At 43.7% G+C, this 18,979-nt stretch overlaps 1 protein-coding gene across 1 annotated transcript in view; it reads right to left on the reverse strand.

The window, feature by feature from the left end:
• LOC310791859 (voltage-dependent R-type calcium channel subunit alpha-1E-like) overlaps positions 1-18,979 on the reverse strand; it is a gene marked incomplete at both ends in the record, with an annotated part of 65,626 nt that overhangs the window by 4,407 nt on the left and 42,240 nt on the right. Inside the window, 27 exons of the mRNA XM_083653529.1 lie at positions 938-1,073; positions 2,092-2,175; positions 3,221-3,320; positions 3,480-3,586; positions 3,706-3,806; positions 4,259-4,366; positions 4,488-4,593; positions 4,833-4,929; positions 6,536-6,663; positions 6,805-6,979; positions 7,951-8,042; positions 8,234-8,299; positions 8,430-8,549; positions 8,696-8,776; positions 8,878-8,988; positions 9,219-9,383; positions 9,517-9,718; positions 10,399-10,536; positions 11,417-11,577; positions 11,679-11,775; positions 12,120-12,131; positions 12,559-12,665; positions 12,820-12,879; positions 14,015-14,144; positions 14,897-15,032; positions 15,278-15,570; positions 16,666-17,427. Of these exons, the coding sequence (XP_083509655.1) occupies positions 938-1,073; positions 2,092-2,175; positions 3,221-3,320; positions 3,480-3,586; positions 3,706-3,806; positions 4,259-4,366; positions 4,488-4,593; positions 4,833-4,929; positions 6,536-6,663; positions 6,805-6,979; positions 7,951-8,042; positions 8,234-8,299; positions 8,430-8,549; positions 8,696-8,776; positions 8,878-8,988; positions 9,219-9,383; positions 9,517-9,718; positions 10,399-10,536; positions 11,417-11,577; positions 11,679-11,775; positions 12,120-12,131; positions 12,559-12,665; positions 12,820-12,879; positions 14,015-14,144; positions 14,897-15,032; positions 15,278-15,570; positions 16,666-17,427 (3,875 nt within the window). The remainder of the gene's footprint in view (positions 1-937; positions 1,074-2,091; positions 2,176-3,220; positions 3,321-3,479; positions 3,587-3,705; positions 3,807-4,258; positions 4,367-4,487; positions 4,594-4,832; positions 4,930-6,535; positions 6,664-6,804; positions 6,980-7,950; positions 8,043-8,233; positions 8,300-8,429; positions 8,550-8,695; positions 8,777-8,877; positions 8,989-9,218; positions 9,384-9,516; positions 9,719-10,398; positions 10,537-11,416; positions 11,578-11,678; positions 11,776-12,119; positions 12,132-12,558; positions 12,666-12,819; positions 12,880-14,014; positions 14,145-14,896; positions 15,033-15,277; positions 15,571-16,665; positions 17,428-18,979) is intronic.

Below are 18,979 nucleotides of genomic sequence, written 5' to 3' on the forward strand. Positions count from 1 at the left end.
GTTTAATGTAGCCTGACCTATGCACAGGATGTGTAATCGACTCATTTTAACACACATTTTAGAAAAATCGCTCTTCATGATGTCAATAGAGCAATGGCCTTTGTGCCCTGGCATGTGACCTTGTGCCCTAAAAAATGGCCTTGCTCCTAAAATGAAGAAATTCTCATCCTTTTGTAGACGAGCACATGCGTCCTCCGATACATGTGCAGTCGCCACCTGCTTCTTTTCACCTGACAGCGAGGGGGTTCATCGGCAGGACCTAGCGCGTGGGAGGATAATACTATTCTCCCCAGTTCCCCTCCACCCCGAACAGGCGCCACGACTGACCAGAGGAGGCGCTAGTGCAGCGACCAGGACACATACCCTTAATCCAGCTTCACACCCACAGACACGGCCAATTGGGCCTGTATGGACTAGAGCTGCAACTATTAATCGATTAATTGATTAGTCGATCGACAGAAAATTAATCGACAACTATTTTGATTCATTGTTTTGAGTACAATTTTAAGAAAAAAGGCCAAAATTATCTGATTCCAGCTTCTTAAATGGGAATGGGTTTCTTTACTCCTGTATGACAGTAAACTGATATTATCTTTGAGTTGTGGACAAAACAAGACACTTGAGGGCATCATCTTGGGCTTTGGGAAACACTGATCGTCATTTGCTACCATTTTCTGACATTTTATAGACCAAACAACTAATCGATTAACCGAGAAAATAATCCACAGATTAATCAGTTATGAAAATAATCGTTAGTTGCAGCCCTAGTATGGACGCCCGACCGAGCCAGAGGTAACACAGGGGCTCGAACCTGCAACCCTCGTGTTGTGGAAGAAAATATGACTTTCTAGTGCTGAACAGTGAATACTAGCAAAGCGCTAAATGGCTAAACAGAGTGCAATACGTGTGTGCACCACCTGGTGTGAGAGTGACTAACCAGCAGCCTTGTAGCTCTTGTGACGAGGCCGATACACTCGCTCAGGACTGTTCTCCTCCTGCCACAGACCGTTCACCCGCTCATCTGCTACACTGGACGCAGAACGCTTCATGGAACCACTCGCAACCTCTGTCTGCTCACATGTGAACACACACACACACACAGACACACACACACACACACACACACACGCACGCGCACACACACACACACACACACACACACACACACACACACACACACAGACACACACACGCACGCACGCGCACACACACACACACACACACACATGCATGCACGCGCACACACACACACACAGACACACACACGCACGCACGCACGCACGCACCACGCGCACACACACACACACACACACACACACACACACAGACACACACACACACGCACGCACGCACGCATGCACGCGCACACACACACACACACACACACACAGACACACACACACACACACACACACACACACACACGCGCGCGCACACACACACACACACACACACACACACACACACACAGACACACACACACACACACAGACACACAGACACACAGACAGCCACAGAAGAGCACAGTGTACACACACACACACACACACACACACACACACACACACACACACACACACACACACAGAGAGAAGACATTAAGGATAGTCTAATTTACTTTCATAGAAATCAATCAAATTGGCGGACCGATGCAGAGGTTCTTTTTAATAGCTTCCCACGCTCTTTGGCGAAATCAAAAATACAACCTAACAGATCGACGACGACGTTTTGTTTCTTCTCTCCTCTATTCTGGAGAGTGAAAGTGACGAGAAAGGCCGCGGTCAGAAGATGAGATATCCGCATCGATTACAGTAACAATTCAATGACCCAGTCAGACACCGAAAAGTGGCAAAAGACAAAAACAGACCAAAACTCTATTCATTGGCAAGTCAAGCATAATTGCTTCGTCTTGGTCATCTTCTCCCATGCACATGAGGCACTTTGGCATAAGAGCCCATGCAGCCACTGAAGTCCTCAAGATCCAGCAGAGAGTCATGGAAGTTGTATGTTCAGAGGGCTGTACCTGTGACTCTACAGTACCTGTGACTCTACAGTACCTGTGACTCTACAGTACCTGTGACTCTACAGTACCTGGGACTCTACAGCCAGACGGGGCATGGAAGAGGCACGCACACACAGGCCCCTTCCTAGCGGGAGCTCCAGTGGGGCCCCCACCTAGGTGAGTACAGAGACAGAAGAGAGGAGGGCAAGGCGAGAACAGAGCACCATACTGGACTGCCTCTATAGGCGGGGGAAGGGGAGGGCGGAAAAGCCATTTCATCATCACTGGGTCCTCTATCATAGCCATCATCACCACCAAATGCCATCATCATCACTGCCGCCATCCAATCAGAAGCCAGAGCAGCCAAAAAACAGACAGAGTAACAACTAGCAACAACGAGGACACGGAGAAATAGGAAGAGTATGAGATTGCATAAGAGGAGCAAAGAGTGGGAGAGACTGAAGAGGAGCAGGACCAGACAGCAGCTTAAGCAAAACAGTTTACAGGGAAAAGACGCGATCAATATCTCAGTTTGGAAAGTACATATAACAGCGGTCATGCACGTTCAGATCTCGATGCACCAGTAGGTACCACAAACGGAGCCAGACAACATCATCTAACGGCCAAACGCATTCCCCAGCAGGCGCAATTTACAAAGGAAGACAAACACTAATATGTGGGCATTTCCGACTGAACTTCTATTATTCCTCCAGAAAACACAGCAGACCAGTTAAACCAGACAGTATAACACACAGACCAGTTAAACCAGACAGTATAACACACAGACCAGTTAAACCAGACAGTATAACACACAGACCAGTTAAACCAGACAGTATAACACACAGACCAGTTAAACCAGACAGTATAACACACAGACCAGTTAAACCAGACAGTATAACACACAGCAAAACATCAACAATTATTAGGCGGTCTGCCTTCGCTGTTCCAACGTCCACAGGACTCAAACGCAATCACGGGCAAGAGCACAGAGAGCGAGCGATGCTGTGGTCTGCAAGGCACTGACAACGGACACTGAAGAATCACATCCTCATCAGTTTAAGAAACATATTTATAGCTTTTTGTGCAGTGCTAATGCTTAAGCTACTGTTTTCCTGTTGTCCTGACGTGGTCAATTGTATTGATGATGAAAATCCATGCTGTAAGGTGTGACTCTGTAATTCATGTTTGTATGCTGCTGTTGTTGGTCCTCGTCCTTACCAGAGACTGCTGTTGACTAGGATCATCCTCTGAGTTCATGGGCTGTAGGAATAGCTCCTGGGGCGAGATGGGACTCAGAGCCAAAAAACCTCCCCTGGTCCTAAATTGGGAGAGAGAAAATCAGTAAAAACACATAAACAGACACACACAAGCACAAACACACACACACACACACACACACACACACACTGCGCGCGTGCACACACACACACACCCACACACACTGCGCGTGTGCACACACACACACACGCTCACTCACAGAGCTGAGCCAGCGCTGTGGGCCATCATTGGGAGTGGCTGGGTGTTGGAGAGAATGTCCTCAGGGAGTGTGGAGGCATCCAGACGCTTGAACATCAAATTACTCTTCTGAATAAACACAGTCAAATAAAACAGAGGTCAGAGTAAAGCTTCTCTCTGATTCATATTTAATTCTCAAGTTGTGGAAAGTATGGTTTTAGAAAACAGATCATAAACGCAAAGATGACCTGAGCTTCCAGTTGTTGCCTAAGCTTCTTGGCTTTGTTCAGTTTGAAGTAATCCATGATCATCATCGAAGCGTAGATCTTCCCAACGGTCATGTCAGTATCTGGGTGGGCAGATGTATGGACACATGCACAAATTAGGGCTGAGCAATATATCGATATTATATTGATATTATATGAGACTAGATATCATCTTAGATTGGCATACGTGTTGTCTTTTCTTGGTTTTAAAGGCTGCATTACAGTAAAGTGATGTAATTTTCTGAACTTACCAGACTCGACTAGCTGTGCTATTATTTGCCTTTACCCACTTAGTCATTATATCCACATTACTGATGATTATTTATCAAAAATCGCATTGTGGAAATATTTTGTGAAAGCACCAATAGTCATCTCTACAGCATTGTTGCAATATCAATATCGAAGTATTTGGTCAAAAATATAGTGATATTTGATTCTCTCCATATCGCCCAGCCCTAACACAAATATTGCATTAACTGTTACTGCTTCCTGCTGAGCTTTACATTGACTTTTGCCTCGATAGCTAGAGCCAGACCTTTGTTGATCGGCACCAGCAGGTCCAGCGTCTTCTGGGGCAGATAGGGCCAAATCACACTGATCTCCTTTTGCAATTCAGAATCAAGGGCGATACGGTCCTCACCACCTGTAACATGACATTCCCATACACCTCATATGCTGTAACACCCAGGCAATAGATTCTACTTTACTGATGCTACAAGGCATGCATAGTATTATGCAGAGCATGCTCATCCACAAACACTGACCTCTAGCTATTTTGATCTCCAAGGCTGTGCGGATGAGAGACATCAGGGTGGAGGTGAAGTGGACACTCATGTCTTCATCCACAGGCATGTTCATCAACACCAACCTCTGAGAAAAAGAGAGAAGAGAAAATAGGATTTACTTGATAGTTTTCATCAACTCGCAACCCAATCGCCAGAATAAAATGACAACATTGTACGTTTCCAGAATCCACGGAATCGGCTACGTATTTTCGTTCAGAAATGTCCTTATTTCACATTTCTGTGGCTTCTAGAATCATACAATGCCGACTGGGGCTGGAACTCTAGTTTCTCCATGAACAGGAAGATATGACAGTGTCTCCTCACCTTATAGGCGATCTTGGCAGGACATTTCTTCCCCAGGCCCAGAGGCGGTGACATGTGGGTCAACATTTCATACATGGCAGTGTAGTGGATACGGCCACTTCAGAGGAAACGCAGACGATGAGTGAGGGGAAGCGCGGAAAAAGATAAGCAGGAGGTGGAGAAGGTTAATGGAAGGTGGCATACTAACTCCCATCTAATCGATTGATTGATTGATTTTATTTTGGATATCCAATGGATGACATGAAAAGTGTAAACACTTATTTGCATCATGGTCCCTATATCAAATCCACCACAGCTGAAGAGAAACAGGCTAGCTATCTCTCAAAGGTTCATGGCAAATCCCTCTTGTTATCAAAAGAATCCAACCATCTTACAGCATCCAATCTACCTCCCGGGGGGAAATTACATCAAATAAATCCAGATTTTAATGAATGCTGATTGCTCAATTATATTGTATAGAGAGCCAAAGTGAACCTGACTTCCTTTTTCAGCATGCATACCAGAGATTTTCATCCGCCATTTATTTTCCCATAGACATAAAAGAAAATGCTTATAAAAAATAGTTTTAGTTGTTCAAATCAAATGGTTCAGCTATATTTAGAAACAGGAGAGACGACAGAACATTTCACTCGGACCAAAACGCGGATTTAAAGAAAAATATTTTTCTGATGTTTTTTTTAGTTTTGGTCCGAGTGAAATGTTCTATGGTCTCTCTGAATTCTAAATATAGCTGAATCGCTTGGTTTGACCAAGTACAATTATTTTTATAAGCATTTTACGAAATGTCTATGGAAAATAAAATGGCGCGTGAAATCCCTTGGTACGCATGCTGAAGCGGGAAGTGATGCTCACTTTGGCTCTCTATACCGTAGTTGATGAGGTGTCGCATTGTCTGTCTGACAGTAGCCAGCGGCCGTGCCAAAGAAAGAGAGGAGAAAAACAAATGAAAGAATGCTGAAGACAATTATTTTCAGCCTCACACTTGAACTTGAAATAAGAACATACATAGATTTTTTTTTCCCATCAGGCCATTAAAACCAGGTGGATAAGATGGGCAAAAAGTGGGAGGCCTGGTCAGTGGTCACTGAGTGCAGGTGTAAGGCAGATACTGAGACCGTTTGACTTGCACTTTATATTTGGCATTTGAAGAAGAGAGTTATGGAGAAAATTTGAGTTCTGAGATTAATCTTAGAATTCTGAGAATAAAGTCAGAATTCTGAGAATGAAGTCAGAAGTCAGAATTCTGACTTTAATCTCAGAATTCTGACTTTAAACTCAGAAAGCTGAATTTATTCTGAGAATTCTGACCTATTATCTAAGAATTCTGACTTCATTCCCCAAATTCTGAGATTAAACTCAGAACTCTAATAAATGTTTCGCATATGGCCCTAATCCTCTCCATTTGACATATTTCATGATTTTATTTTCACTGATTGTACCTCCTGTTTTGGACATGAGGACGAACAAAAAAAGGTTGTAATTGGCTAAGCATAGAGCACAGGACACTAAAACAGTTATAACAATTTCGATCACTCGGAAAAAAAGACACTCTTTCATACAAACCCATTGCAAGCTTTGCTGCCCGAATTGAACTCATTACCCCGGATCGTTATTCATTTCACACACATAGGCTGCCCTCTGCTGGATAGAGTTGGAAACTGATGATACTAGCATGGGAGAATGTGAATAATAACGAGCCTCACCATGCTGCACGGTCATACTCTCCCCAGATGCGGACAAACTCGTCCAGGTGATGAGGACCCAGGATTGAGGAGTCTCGTGTCAGGTACTCAAAGTTATCCATGATGACAGCCACAAACAGATTTAGCATCTAGAGAGTGGAGAGTGACATAAAGAAGGCCACACAGTTTGAGATGAAAAGCTCTGTGCAAGACAAAGGAAAAATGGAAAAAAGATACGAGCTATCAAAAAAAAAATATATATATATATATTATTTTCATAGGTCCCTGACCAGAAATGAGCTGAAGAAGATGAATGAGACGAAGTAGCAGTAAGCAAAGTCCGTCCCACAGCCTCCCTCGTGGTCTGGGGACAGGGTGAGGGGGGCTAGGGAGGGGTCGGGCTCACACTCCTGACCCCCCAGGCAGGAAAGCATAATCTCCTGCCAGGACTCCCCCGTCGCACTCCTGGAGGTTTACACACCAAACACAAAGAGCTGCTTGATATGTCGATCAAATACAGATCAACCTCACAAACAACTAGCATGCCAAGAGTGTAGGGATGGGACGATACGCTTATCACAAGATATGATTTGATAGGCTATGGGCTTCACCATTAGCTACAACCATGATCCGATGTAATAAATAAAAGTTCAATGACAATAAATTCTGACTGTGCAGAATTACGTTTATTTCTGAACCCCACATCGTCCTAGCGATGGTTTTGGCTTGCTAGACTGTAAACAATCATTTAAAAATGTAATTTCAAAGTGCAAACAATATAATTAGGATGGAGAACTTATGGAATTGTGTTGGGCAAGCGGTTGTGATTACTACAGAATAAAATTTTGCTAATATCGCGATTAATCCCCCCCCCCCCCCCCCACGATACAGGCCACTTACACCTGGTACTAACATGCGTTTTCTGTGATCAGATTGCAATCGGATAGTGCTTGACCACTTGAAAGTACAGGCGTAAACGCCCCCAAGACACATTGAGGACCTATTGCGATCTGATCGGCCAAACCACCTCCGGAGGTGGTCAGGGGCGCATTGTGACCACATTGAACACAAGTGTAAATGCAATGTGTCCTCTCAATCCGCATACAGCAACTGTATGCGGATTGAGAGGACACCCGTTTTGGGTGATCAGATTGCAATCGGATTGCAATCTGATCACCCAAAACGCATGTTAACGCCAGGTGTAAATGAAATCGGGCTAATGTGGTCAAGCACTATCGGATTGCAATCTGATCACAGAAAATGCATGTTAGTGCCAGGTGTAAATGGCCCCATATTGTCATGTTTGTGTTGTGATATATTGAATTCCGATATATCGCCTCCATCCGTATAACAGTGATAATCAATTCAAATATATCCACTTCATGGGATGAACAGCCAACAGTTTTAATATAACGCACATTTTTTGATTTGCCCACCTGAAGAGAAGCATCAAGGCACTGAAAAAGTTCTTAAAATTGTTGTGCTGATTGATGTGACTCTCATCATTCAGTTTGATGTTTCCAAACACCTGCAGAAAGTGGGTTGCTTCAGTACAATGTTACAATGTTACAATGTTACAATTCACCTAGCAGATGCTTTTATCCAAAGCGACGTACATCTGAGCTTTATAATACTATAGTAGGAGTAAACCAATGCCACCAACTGATTTATCTCCTATCAATGAAGGGAGCTTGATTATTATTAGTAGCAATAAGATACCTGCATTCCAATAATGGCATAGATGAAGAAAAGCATAGCGATGAGAAGACAGACGTAAGGAAGAGCCTGTTGGGAAAGAGACAGTATGCACAGTTGATTACTACTTGTTGTAAAAGCAAGAGTGTGACAGAGACATCATCTATTTGCGAGGAATTGAAACTGGCAAGAAGACAAAGCAGATTAGAACATGTCTGACCTTGAATGATTGTACAAAGGTCCATAGTAGAATACGTATGGTGTAACCCTGTCTCAGCAGCTTGATCAATCTGGCTGCTCGAAAAAGCTTCAGGAAACTCATGTTGATGGTATTCACTGACTGGCACAGATACACAAATGAGATAATAAAAAAAAATTATAAATTATAAATAAAACTTGAAAGAATGTTGAAGCTGGATTTTTTTTGTCACAAGCTTGTGAAAAAAATAATAGTGTTGTAGCAAAAGCGCCATGGCAGTATCTTACCTGTAAATCCACAATGATCTCAGTGATGCTGCCAAGTACAGTGATGAAATCAAAAATATTCCACGTATCTCGAAAGTAGTTCTGCGGGGAAACAAATGAATGGAGTCATTATACTATCCACAACCATCTGCATCTTCAGTGGAACCACATTTTGATCTGAATCACTACATTTTAATACTCACCACAAATCCAAAAGCCATGATCTTGAGGATGCACTCCATGGAGAAGAGGACAGTGAAGGCTGAATTAAGGTGCTTTAGGACCATATCATAGGCTGTTGGGGCTGAGTGGTACTGAAAGTCATCAAAAGGGACAGCACAGCAAATTTGAAAAGTCATCCCTAACTCAAATATTGATAAGTTCCATTTTATTGGCTGTATTTGACTAAACTAATTAGGTTACATACGTTTTTTTTAAATCAAGTTTCAATTAACTGACCCCCACCCCTCACCCCTTGAAGCTAGCATAAGGTAAGCAATGGTCAATCACTATTTAATGAATCGTGCTGCTGTATCTACTTTACCTTCATCATGAGAACCACAGTGTTGAGGGCGATCATCACCAGCACAGTGTATTCAAAAGAGGGCGATGCAACAAAGTGCCAAAGTCTGTACTGGAAGGTTTGTCTGTTCTGGGGCATGTAGCGGGTCATGGGCTTGGCACTCATGGTAAAGTCAATGCAAGCCCGCTGATGGAGAGACGATTAGCAGAAGACACATTCAGAGCTGAAATCGCTTTTTCCTCATTAGTTTATATGAATATATGTGCGTGCATGCATGTGTGTATATAAACGGGTGTGTGTATGTTTCAGTGCTCCACACCTCGTTCTTCTCCAGAGTGCACTCCTGAATCATCTTGTCGCCCTGCTCCTGGAAGGTGATGATGATGAGAGCCACAAAGATGTTGACGAAGAAGAACGGGAAGACCACAAAGTAGACCACGTAGAAAACGGACATCTCCATCCGGTTCCCCCGGCTCGGACCCATGTTCTCCTCCGTAACATCAGTGGAGTGCTGGAGCACCCTGGCAGGAGAACAGTGGGGAGGAAGGACAGAGATGAGAGGAGGCAAGGAATGAGAAAAACATGTTGGAGATAATGATGCAATAAATGATGTGTTGTTGTTTCTTTTCACCTGACAGCGAGGAGTTTTTAACCGGCAGGACGTAACGCATGGAAGGATCACGTTCCCCCTAGCTCCCCTACCCCTGAAAAGGCACCCCAACTGACCAGAGGAGGCGCTAGTGCAGCGACCAGGACACACACCCTTAATTCGGCTTCCCACCTGTAGACACGGCCAATTGTGCCTGTATGGATACCCGACCAAGCCGGAGGTAACACAGGGAATTGAACCTGTGACCTTTGTGTTGGTAGGCAGGGAATCTACCGCTGCACTAGTGAGCACAGAGAGACGCTTCCATACAGTTTGAGATTAACTGTGTGTTTCACGTCACGCATCTGATTAAGACACGTGTTACATTATAACGTACAGCTTAACAAGAAAGAAAGAAAAAAAATCATGCTTTTATATAAAATCTCATAACATCTACAGTGTATTTTAGTGACCATGGTGTGTAGGCTACCAGCAGGTGTGCAAAAAAAATCCAAACAATACCACCACCACCGATTTTTCAACAACCCCAAATCGCCCATTTTTGGAATAGCCCCTCCCAACCCTCCCTCCTTGGAGTGAAAGCAGACTCACTGAGGCCATCCCTCTCCAGTAGAGACGGTGAAAAGCGTGAGCAGAGCCCAGCAGACATTGTCATAGTGGAACTCGTGTCTCTTCCACTCCCTCCTCTTCACCTCCTTCTTGTCTCTGGTGTAGTCGATGTAGTAACCTCTGTAGGGAACACAATAGGTCATCGTTTCACTCAAGTCACACTTTTGACCAGCAGCTTTAATGCGGTGTTAATTTCGTTGACTAAAACGACCCTTTTTCACTGACGAAAACACAAAACAAAGTTGTGATGACAAAAAACTAAATCTATCGACGTTTTCGTCAACGAATAAAAACTAGATGAAAAATGTTAGGGAGGGACAAATTGGGAAGAGATCCAATCAGAAGAGACGAACTGTATTTCCCAAGTCGTACTGGAGCACGCTCCCCAGGGAGTGCTGGTCTCGGCAGCACGTTCCATAAGAGTCCCATAGAACTAAAGTGTGGACACAAGCGAAGGATGCTGGGAGATGTAGTTCCATTGCTCCAGTTAGAAACGTTCCCTGTCAGGTGCCTATACACGACTGTTGTAGCTGTCAAGGGGCCCAATCTGGCCTGCCAGGGTTCCCTAGCAATACTGTGAATAGAAGAACAGATGAAGAGCCCTACACGCGGGGGTCAAAAGAAAGCAAAAACGGTGAGCTTGCGGCAACGTACTATGATGCTACTATGTTTCATTTTCTAATATTTGTACTATGATGCTACTATGTTTCATTTGGTAATATTTCTAATATGATGCTACTATGTTTCATTTTGTAATATTTGTACTATGATGCTACTATGTTTCATTTTGTAATATTTGTACTATGATGCTACTATGTTTCATTTTATAATATTTGTACTATGATGCTACTATGTTTCATTTTGTAATATTTGGGATGGCGGTGTGATTTTTTCAATGTAAAAAAAATGAATAAAAAAAAGTTGTGCCTTGGCACAAAACAGGTTGAACAACACTGCTGTCGGTGCTGAGAAGCATGGACTGTGCGAGCGCTTCACTCACTGGCATTCTTTCTCCGTATTCATGGAGGCGTCATTGCAATAGAAGAACTTCCCCTTGAAGAGCTGCACAGCGATGACAGCGAATATAAACATGAAGAGCTGGTAGACGATGAGGATGTTGAAGACGTTCTTCAGAGATGTGACCACACAGTCGAAAACAGCCTGCAGAAAAAGGGAAGCGAAGCAAGAACAATCTGTCAGAGCTCAGTGAAATAACACCCAGGCAGGCAGGCAGGAGAGAGCGTGCGTGAAGACTTGGGTACCTTGAGCTTAGGAAGTCTCTTGATGGTTTTAAGAGGCCGCAGGACTCTCAAAACTCGGAGGGACTTTATTGTCTTGATGTCTCTGCCTTTGTTGTTCCTGTTGACAAGGATTCACAGTATGTAGGGACATACAGTACCGTATGCATGCTCACAAATTCATAGACAAGGAAGGACACATGCATGGACAGCGTTGGACGCACTTAAAAACAGTGGGAAAAAAACAGTAAAAAGCACAACACCCACATGAAAGTGCACATGAAAAACACGCATTTCAAACTGAACAAAACAGAAAAGGGGGTGTTTGAATTTGGCAGGAGCCCCATTGAAGGATTAGTATTTAGAAGACAGTCAAATCGACAAAAAGCAAAAACACGTTGAATAGAACGAAAAGGAAAATGAGAAATATAGGAAAAGCAGTGAGATAAATGTCGGCTTTTTTACCCCATCACATTCCTGGTAGCCCCAACAGTGACACAATCCAACAGGAACAACAGAGATAAAGAGAGATACACCGTGAGCACAGCTATATTCACAACAGAGAAATAAACACACGCTCTTCTACAGTACAAAAAGGCAAAGGTACAAAACACAACAGGGGGGAATCTCGAGATTGTAAAGCTTTTTAACAACACCAATGACCATGACCACCAAATGTTTAGTAGACCTAAATAATCTCGATCAAAATCCATCTCGTGGTGCACAGCTGAATCGCATCACACCACATTTAAGAGTCTGAACTGCCCCTTTGATAAACTTTTGCTTTTGCTTGAAGCTGCAAAACAGTGACTTTGAGGGAAGGTCGTTCTAACACGATGTTCTGCCGTGAGTCAGTGGGTTAGTCATGGCCAGGCAGGCAGGCAGGCACTATGTTGTGACTCACGTTAGAGCAAAGGCGATCAGAGCTCCCACCACCACGATGAAGTCCAGGATGTTCCACAGGTCTCGGAAATAGGCGCCGTCGTGAAGAATGAGACCCTGGTCGATCATCTGCACCCACACAGACAGGTAACATGCAGACATGGCACACGACCACATTACAATACACAATGGGACTGAAACCTGGGGCCATCAAAGTGACATTGTGAACGTTTTAAAGGTGTTGGCACAGTGGAGAAAATATTTTGTTTTTTTAGTTTCCTACCTTAATGATCATTTCAAAGGTGAACACTCCAGTGAAGACATAATCAAAATAACGGAGGACCTGGGCAATTCAAAACACACAAACTTTATTTTTAAACGTTTGTCTCTACAGGAAGGGTTTGCTGAGGGTGTATTCTCTTTTTCAGCACCCTGGTATACACACACACACACACACACACACACACACACACACACACACGCGCGCACAACACACACACACACACACACACACACACACACACACACACACACACACACACACACACACACACACACACACACACACACACACACACACACACACACACACACACACACACACACATGCGCACAAACACACGCACACAGTTGTAAGCACTCACACCTACATAGTATCTGCCCAGTAAAACAGTAGTAGCTTCATGAATTGAATTGAGAATGCATGGTAAATTCCAATTCAATTCCTGGAGTTGGAATGATTGGAATTAGAATTGGAATGATAGGAAACAGAAGTGGATTCCAACATATTCCATGGAATTCCATTTCTAGGAGAGTTTTCTTGACTTGCTAAACATTATAAACCAAACCAAAATAAAATAAAATAACATTAAATTACACTACTGTTACATTAGCTGTTGGTAAATCCCTGCTGTAGTGATGTCAGATATCAGTCACCTCTGTGGAAACACTGGTATATGTCGCTCTTATGAACACTGCACTATTTATTTGGATATTGCTTTTTTTCCTACTGTCTGTAGGGATCCTTGTTAGTGTTGTATGTCTTTTTATATGGACCTTGAGTCTGAAATAATGTTTTTGAGTGATTGATTGATTGATTGATTGATTGATTGATTGATTGATTGATTGATTGATTGAATTACATTAAATTAAACAAATTAAAATACCTCAACAAATCGGTTCCTTTAACATCTTTTATTTAGTATTCATTATGTAAACCCTACATGTATCTCAACTATGTCAAACAAAAAAACATGGAATTTCACCGAATGAAATGACACTTCCAATTCAATTCCAGTTCTGTTCCCATCCAGTGTGAGAAAATGACCCTGTAACCCTCAGCTGGTAACTCTCAGCCTGTAACCCTCAGCCTAGCACGCTTCCCAAAAAGCATAGCACTGTTTCTAAGTGCAGCAGTTCCTCGCACATCCAACAGTGAAATTGCACAAAATGTCTAGAACAATCTATTTGGAGCTCACCTTGTTTCTGTCTGAATTGGTACACACAGGATCCTCAGCAGCCAGTGCAATGCTACTGGCCACGATCACCAGGAGGATGCTCATCTCAAAGTAGCGCAGAGTAACCACATAGTGGCAAATCCTCCTGATACTGAGGGTCAATAAAGGGAGAGATGTTAGCTGCTGGTTGATGACAGAGTGCCGGGTGGCTGCAAAGAGCACCACAGGTGGAATCCTTTATAAAGACAAAAGGGTTTAAAAGTGTAAAGGTAAAGGAGAATTTCTGTATTTTCCAACCTGGACCCTGTTTACCTAACTTTTTATGTCTAGTGACTAATCAGAACAAACGTTTTTGAAATCCAATCGATCCGAGTGTGTGTCAGCGGAAGACAGCTACACTGGCTACAATGTAATCAGACCAGGCACACAAAACTGCCAATGCACGTCCACTTAAAGTTGCAACTGACTGGAAACGAGATTAATTGAATGCTTTCGCTTTATCCGGTGTGTTTATTGCTGTATGTAACAAGCAGAAGTCTAGCTCTAAGTCTTGCAAGAGTTGAGTTGTTGCAGGAAGTTAGCTAGATTCTAGAAAGATGCTAAAGCTAAGCTTTCTGTACTCCAACACAAACAAACCCCTCCCAGGACTCCTCTCTCCAACTCTCTCTCACGTTTCCACCGTTGTCTTCCTGCAATAACTCAACTTTTACATTGCAGCCCATAACCCGCGATCCCGCTCAATACTGGACCAAATTCAGAAATTCAGATTAGTCACTTAGATACAAAAAGTTCTGAAAATATGGTCCATGTTGAAGAATACCGACACTCTCCTTTAAACGAACAACAATGCATCGCATCTGGTAATCGGTGATCCAGTCAGTCAAGGGTTTGTCAGTGTCTTACGGGTTGGAGGCCTTGAAGATGAACATGCTGTCTGGAGCTACAGGTTTGGGAGGAATGGGAACTTCCTCTTCCTCTGTCTCCTCCTCGTCTTTCTCTTTGCACTGCGACTGGAAAGCCTCCAACTCTTTGCTGTTCACTAATACCCATGCAGGGGTGTGAGAAGAAAGGAGAAAAAAATACATTTTAGCCCGACTTGGCTGGAAATGACAAATATAGAACCATGTGAATCATCGGCATAATTGATTCATCGGGAGAGACTAGAGGTGTGACACTGTATCAGATGTCAGGAACACCCACACTCTGCGATAACAGTCACACTGAATCACACCGTACGATGCAGCCGTGAAGGAAGCAAGAGAGGGCTGTGGTGAAAACTCCTACCTGTCACGACGCGGGAGAGCGCCAGCAGTGGTTGAGCGGACATTTCGACAGCCACGCTCCCCTCTATGTTGGACTTGTCGCAGTCCAGAGAGGCCGGGTGGTTCTCCGAGTCAGTCGCCCCCATATTGAACTCTGTGGCCTCCAAGGCAGGCTCCACTGGGATGTTCTGGCAAAGGGGCTCATACTGGTCCGTGTGCCCGCCCTCGCCCTGCTCTGCCCAGGTACAGTCTAGCAGGGAAGACGCGGGGCGCAGGTCGCACTGCGGAGGCTCAGGGATGTCTCCGCCAGGCACACTGAAAAGGCAACGGGGTCGAGTTCAAATCAGCGCCACAATGCAATGTTGTCGTCGAGTCACTATATCTGGAGTCTGAGTCGAGTCTCGAGTCCCCGGTGTTTGAGTCGGAGTCCAAGTCTGAATCCCCGTTACCTGAGTCTGAGTCCAGAGTTACTGAACATGAGCATGAATCCCCATGTAGGTGGAACACACCTGCCTGCCCATGAAATTAAATAATGTCATGTATTAATATAGCTATCAATATCTTATGCCAAATTATTGGGGCAGAGTTTTTTTTTTTAACTACCCCCCCCCCCCCCCCCCCCCCCCCCCCAAAAAAAACTGTCTTCATCAATTACCACGTCCTCGTCTCCAACTTCAGAGTTTCGAATGCATCGGTGCTCAAGTCCAATTCAAGTCACGAGTCTTGAAAATGAGTCCAAGTCTGAGTCCGAGTCCTGGACTCGAATACTACAACACTGTCTGCCACAATGTATTTGTGAGGACATGGAAATAACCCTCACCCATTTCAGAGGAAAGATTTGTACTCAAGCAAGCTAGAGGAGGAGGCGCTACTTTAAAATGAGACTGCATAGAGGGATTATGAGGTGCATGTATCTCAATATGTCCAAATATTCATAGTTACATGATTTCGCCCCGAGGTTCTTAAATTTCCACGTAGCTTCAGAATGAGAAAAAAAGGTAATATAAATGCAACTGTACAACAATGTCACATAGCTACATTATTCTGTATCTGCTTGTTCTAACGCTACATTGAAGCTATAGCATGCTTATATTGAGTGAAATATTCAAATCAAAGACAAACATTTTTTATGGCTGCACCAAACAAATGGAAAAGATCTAGAGGTTTGTGTACCCTTTTATGTATGACACTGTAATTAAGCGTGACATATTTTCTATATTTGGAACCTTAGGATCTTGAATTGAACAGTTGTTATATATTTTTTGCACACAACAAAACAAACAAAGACAGATACAGTACATGTGTTTGTAATGATGGTCCCACATCTTAGTGTAGAAGTCAAGTGGGAAAGGGATGTACAAATATCCTAAGGCTCCTCAGATCATTTTCCCACTGAGCGCTGCAGCTTACCTTCTGTAATCGTCTCCAACCTCCGCATACGGGTTGACGATGGAGGTTCCACAGTCATCTCTGACCTCTGCTTTCTCTCCTCCCTCCCTCTCCTCTTTCTCCTCCCTCTCACCCAGGATCTTCCTCTCCTGGCTGAGAGATGGTCTGGCTCTCGCTGCCTCGTGAGGCGACTGGGTGCAGTCCAGACTCTTGGCCTCAACGCGCGCCTCACGGTGCCGGTGCCGCCTATGCCGCGCCCCTTCATCCGGCCCCTGGGCGGGCCTGAACTTCCGCGCGGCCCTGTGCCTGCCCCCGGTGGCCAGCCGGTGGTTGGCCCCTCCCGCTCTCTCCTCGGTCAGGCTCAGCAGAGGTAAGGGCTCGGCCTCTGGAGGTTCAGGCATGGGGATGGCGATGGACATGGGGGGCTCGGGCAAGGGCATGCCCACCGACATGGGCGACTCGGGCAGGTGAGCAGGGCTCGCCTCGGAGGAAAGGGCGGGGACGTGGTGGGTGCTGGTGGGAGTTTCCATGGTGTCTTCTGGGGGACTGCTAAACAGCTCCTCTCGGCTGGCCATCTGACGGCGTTTGCGCAGCTGGTTGGCTCTCTGCTCCCACACGGACATGTTCACCTTCCTCCTCCCCCCGCGGCGGTTGGACGAGACGCTGGAGTCATTGAGCGACTGCTCATCCGCGGCCGCCGCCAGACATTCCGGCTCTTCTGGGAAGCTTGGTCGGCCCCGGTGGATGGCCCGTTTCCTGTATAGATAGGGTCTTCTCCGTCCCCTGAGGGCCATAACATAGCTCGTATCAAAATGTGATGAGCAATGGGATTTTTTTTTTTTCATGATAGTAGTATTGATGACAACAGACATCAGAAATTATTATCTATGTACTAGTCGTATAAAAAACAAAACAAATGAAAACTGCAAACATTTTCCATGAATTTATAACGCTAGTTGATTATTAAAACAAGTATATTCCCATGGAAAAATATGCAAAATGCAGATGTTTAATAAGTCAAGCTAACAAAAACGAACATGTCCAAATTTCAAAAAAATTAAAATACCTGAGAATTATGGACAGAAAAGAATGAACAAAAGGGGAAAGTGCAGGATTAAGGTACAGAAAATGAAAATAATCTAGAATTGAGCAGGGAAACGCAAGGGAGACATTCTGTGTGACAGAAATGCATACAACTTTACTTACTGGTATTCAGATTCTTTTGTTGTCCATGTAATCAATGAGTGATTATTTGAAAACAAGACATTAGTGTTTTCCAACATACACGGAACAGCTTTTGTGACACAGTCCAAAATATGTCCAAGGATATTAGAGCTTTCATTCCAGCCAATAGTCTTTTCTTTTTTGTATTGTGACGACCCTCCCACTGTCTTGCAGGAGCCGGCCCAGTTGCACAAAGCACCTTAGGTTAAGATTTCCCTTAGAGTCCGAGTTAAGGTGTCCATAAAATAGAATCGGCTGCACAAAACACAGTTAAATCTTCTCCATAAGGTTAAACATTTTAATATTACTAACGCTACATTGAAGCTATAGCATGCTTATATTGAGTGAAATATTCAAATCAAAGACAAACATTTTTTATGGCTGCACCAAACAAATGGAAAAGATCTAGAGGTTTGTGTACCCTTTTATGTATGACACTGTAATTAAGCGTGACATATTTTCTATATTTGGAACCTTAGGATCTTGAATTGAACAGAACTTATTACATAAGCACAAGATTTAAGGGTGTTTTGTGCAGCCGATTCTATTTTATGGACACCTTTAACTCTGACTCTAAGGGAAATCTTAACCTAAGGTGCTTTGTGCAACTGGGCCCTGCTGGTGTTTGGGTCATTAGGGCCTGGGCCCGGTCCTTGGACTTAAAGGCCGGCTTTACCGTGAATAGATATGAATATATATTAATTCTTAAAAAATCTTAAATTTCGAATCCGTTGAAATTTTTGAAATTGCTTGTTCACAGCCAGAGAAAAAAATAAATGAAAAAAAAGAAAAAAAAAAAAAAGAAAAAGAAAAATGGGCCAGGTGACGCGTTTCGACGCGAAACGCGTCACCTGGCCCAATTTTTTTTTTTTTTTTTTTTTTTTTTTTTTTTCATTTTTTTTTTCTCTGGCTGTGAACAAGCAATTTCAAAAATTTCAACGGATTCGAAATGTAAGATTTTTTAAGAATTAATATATATTCATATATATTCACGGTAAAGCCGGCCTTTAAGACCTTCAGACCATTCAGTCTCTGTCCCTCCTCACCGATGTGCCTTTTCACTTGTTTAAGGTAGTTTGTGTTTAGTTATTTTTCCCTTCGTTTTAGTTCA

This window comes from Poromitra crassiceps, assembly GCF_964638095.1.
Source record: "Poromitra crassiceps genome assembly, chromosome: 17".
In the NCBI taxonomy this organism is placed as follows: domain Eukaryota; kingdom Metazoa; phylum Chordata; class Actinopteri; order Beryciformes; family Melamphaidae; genus Poromitra; species Poromitra crassiceps.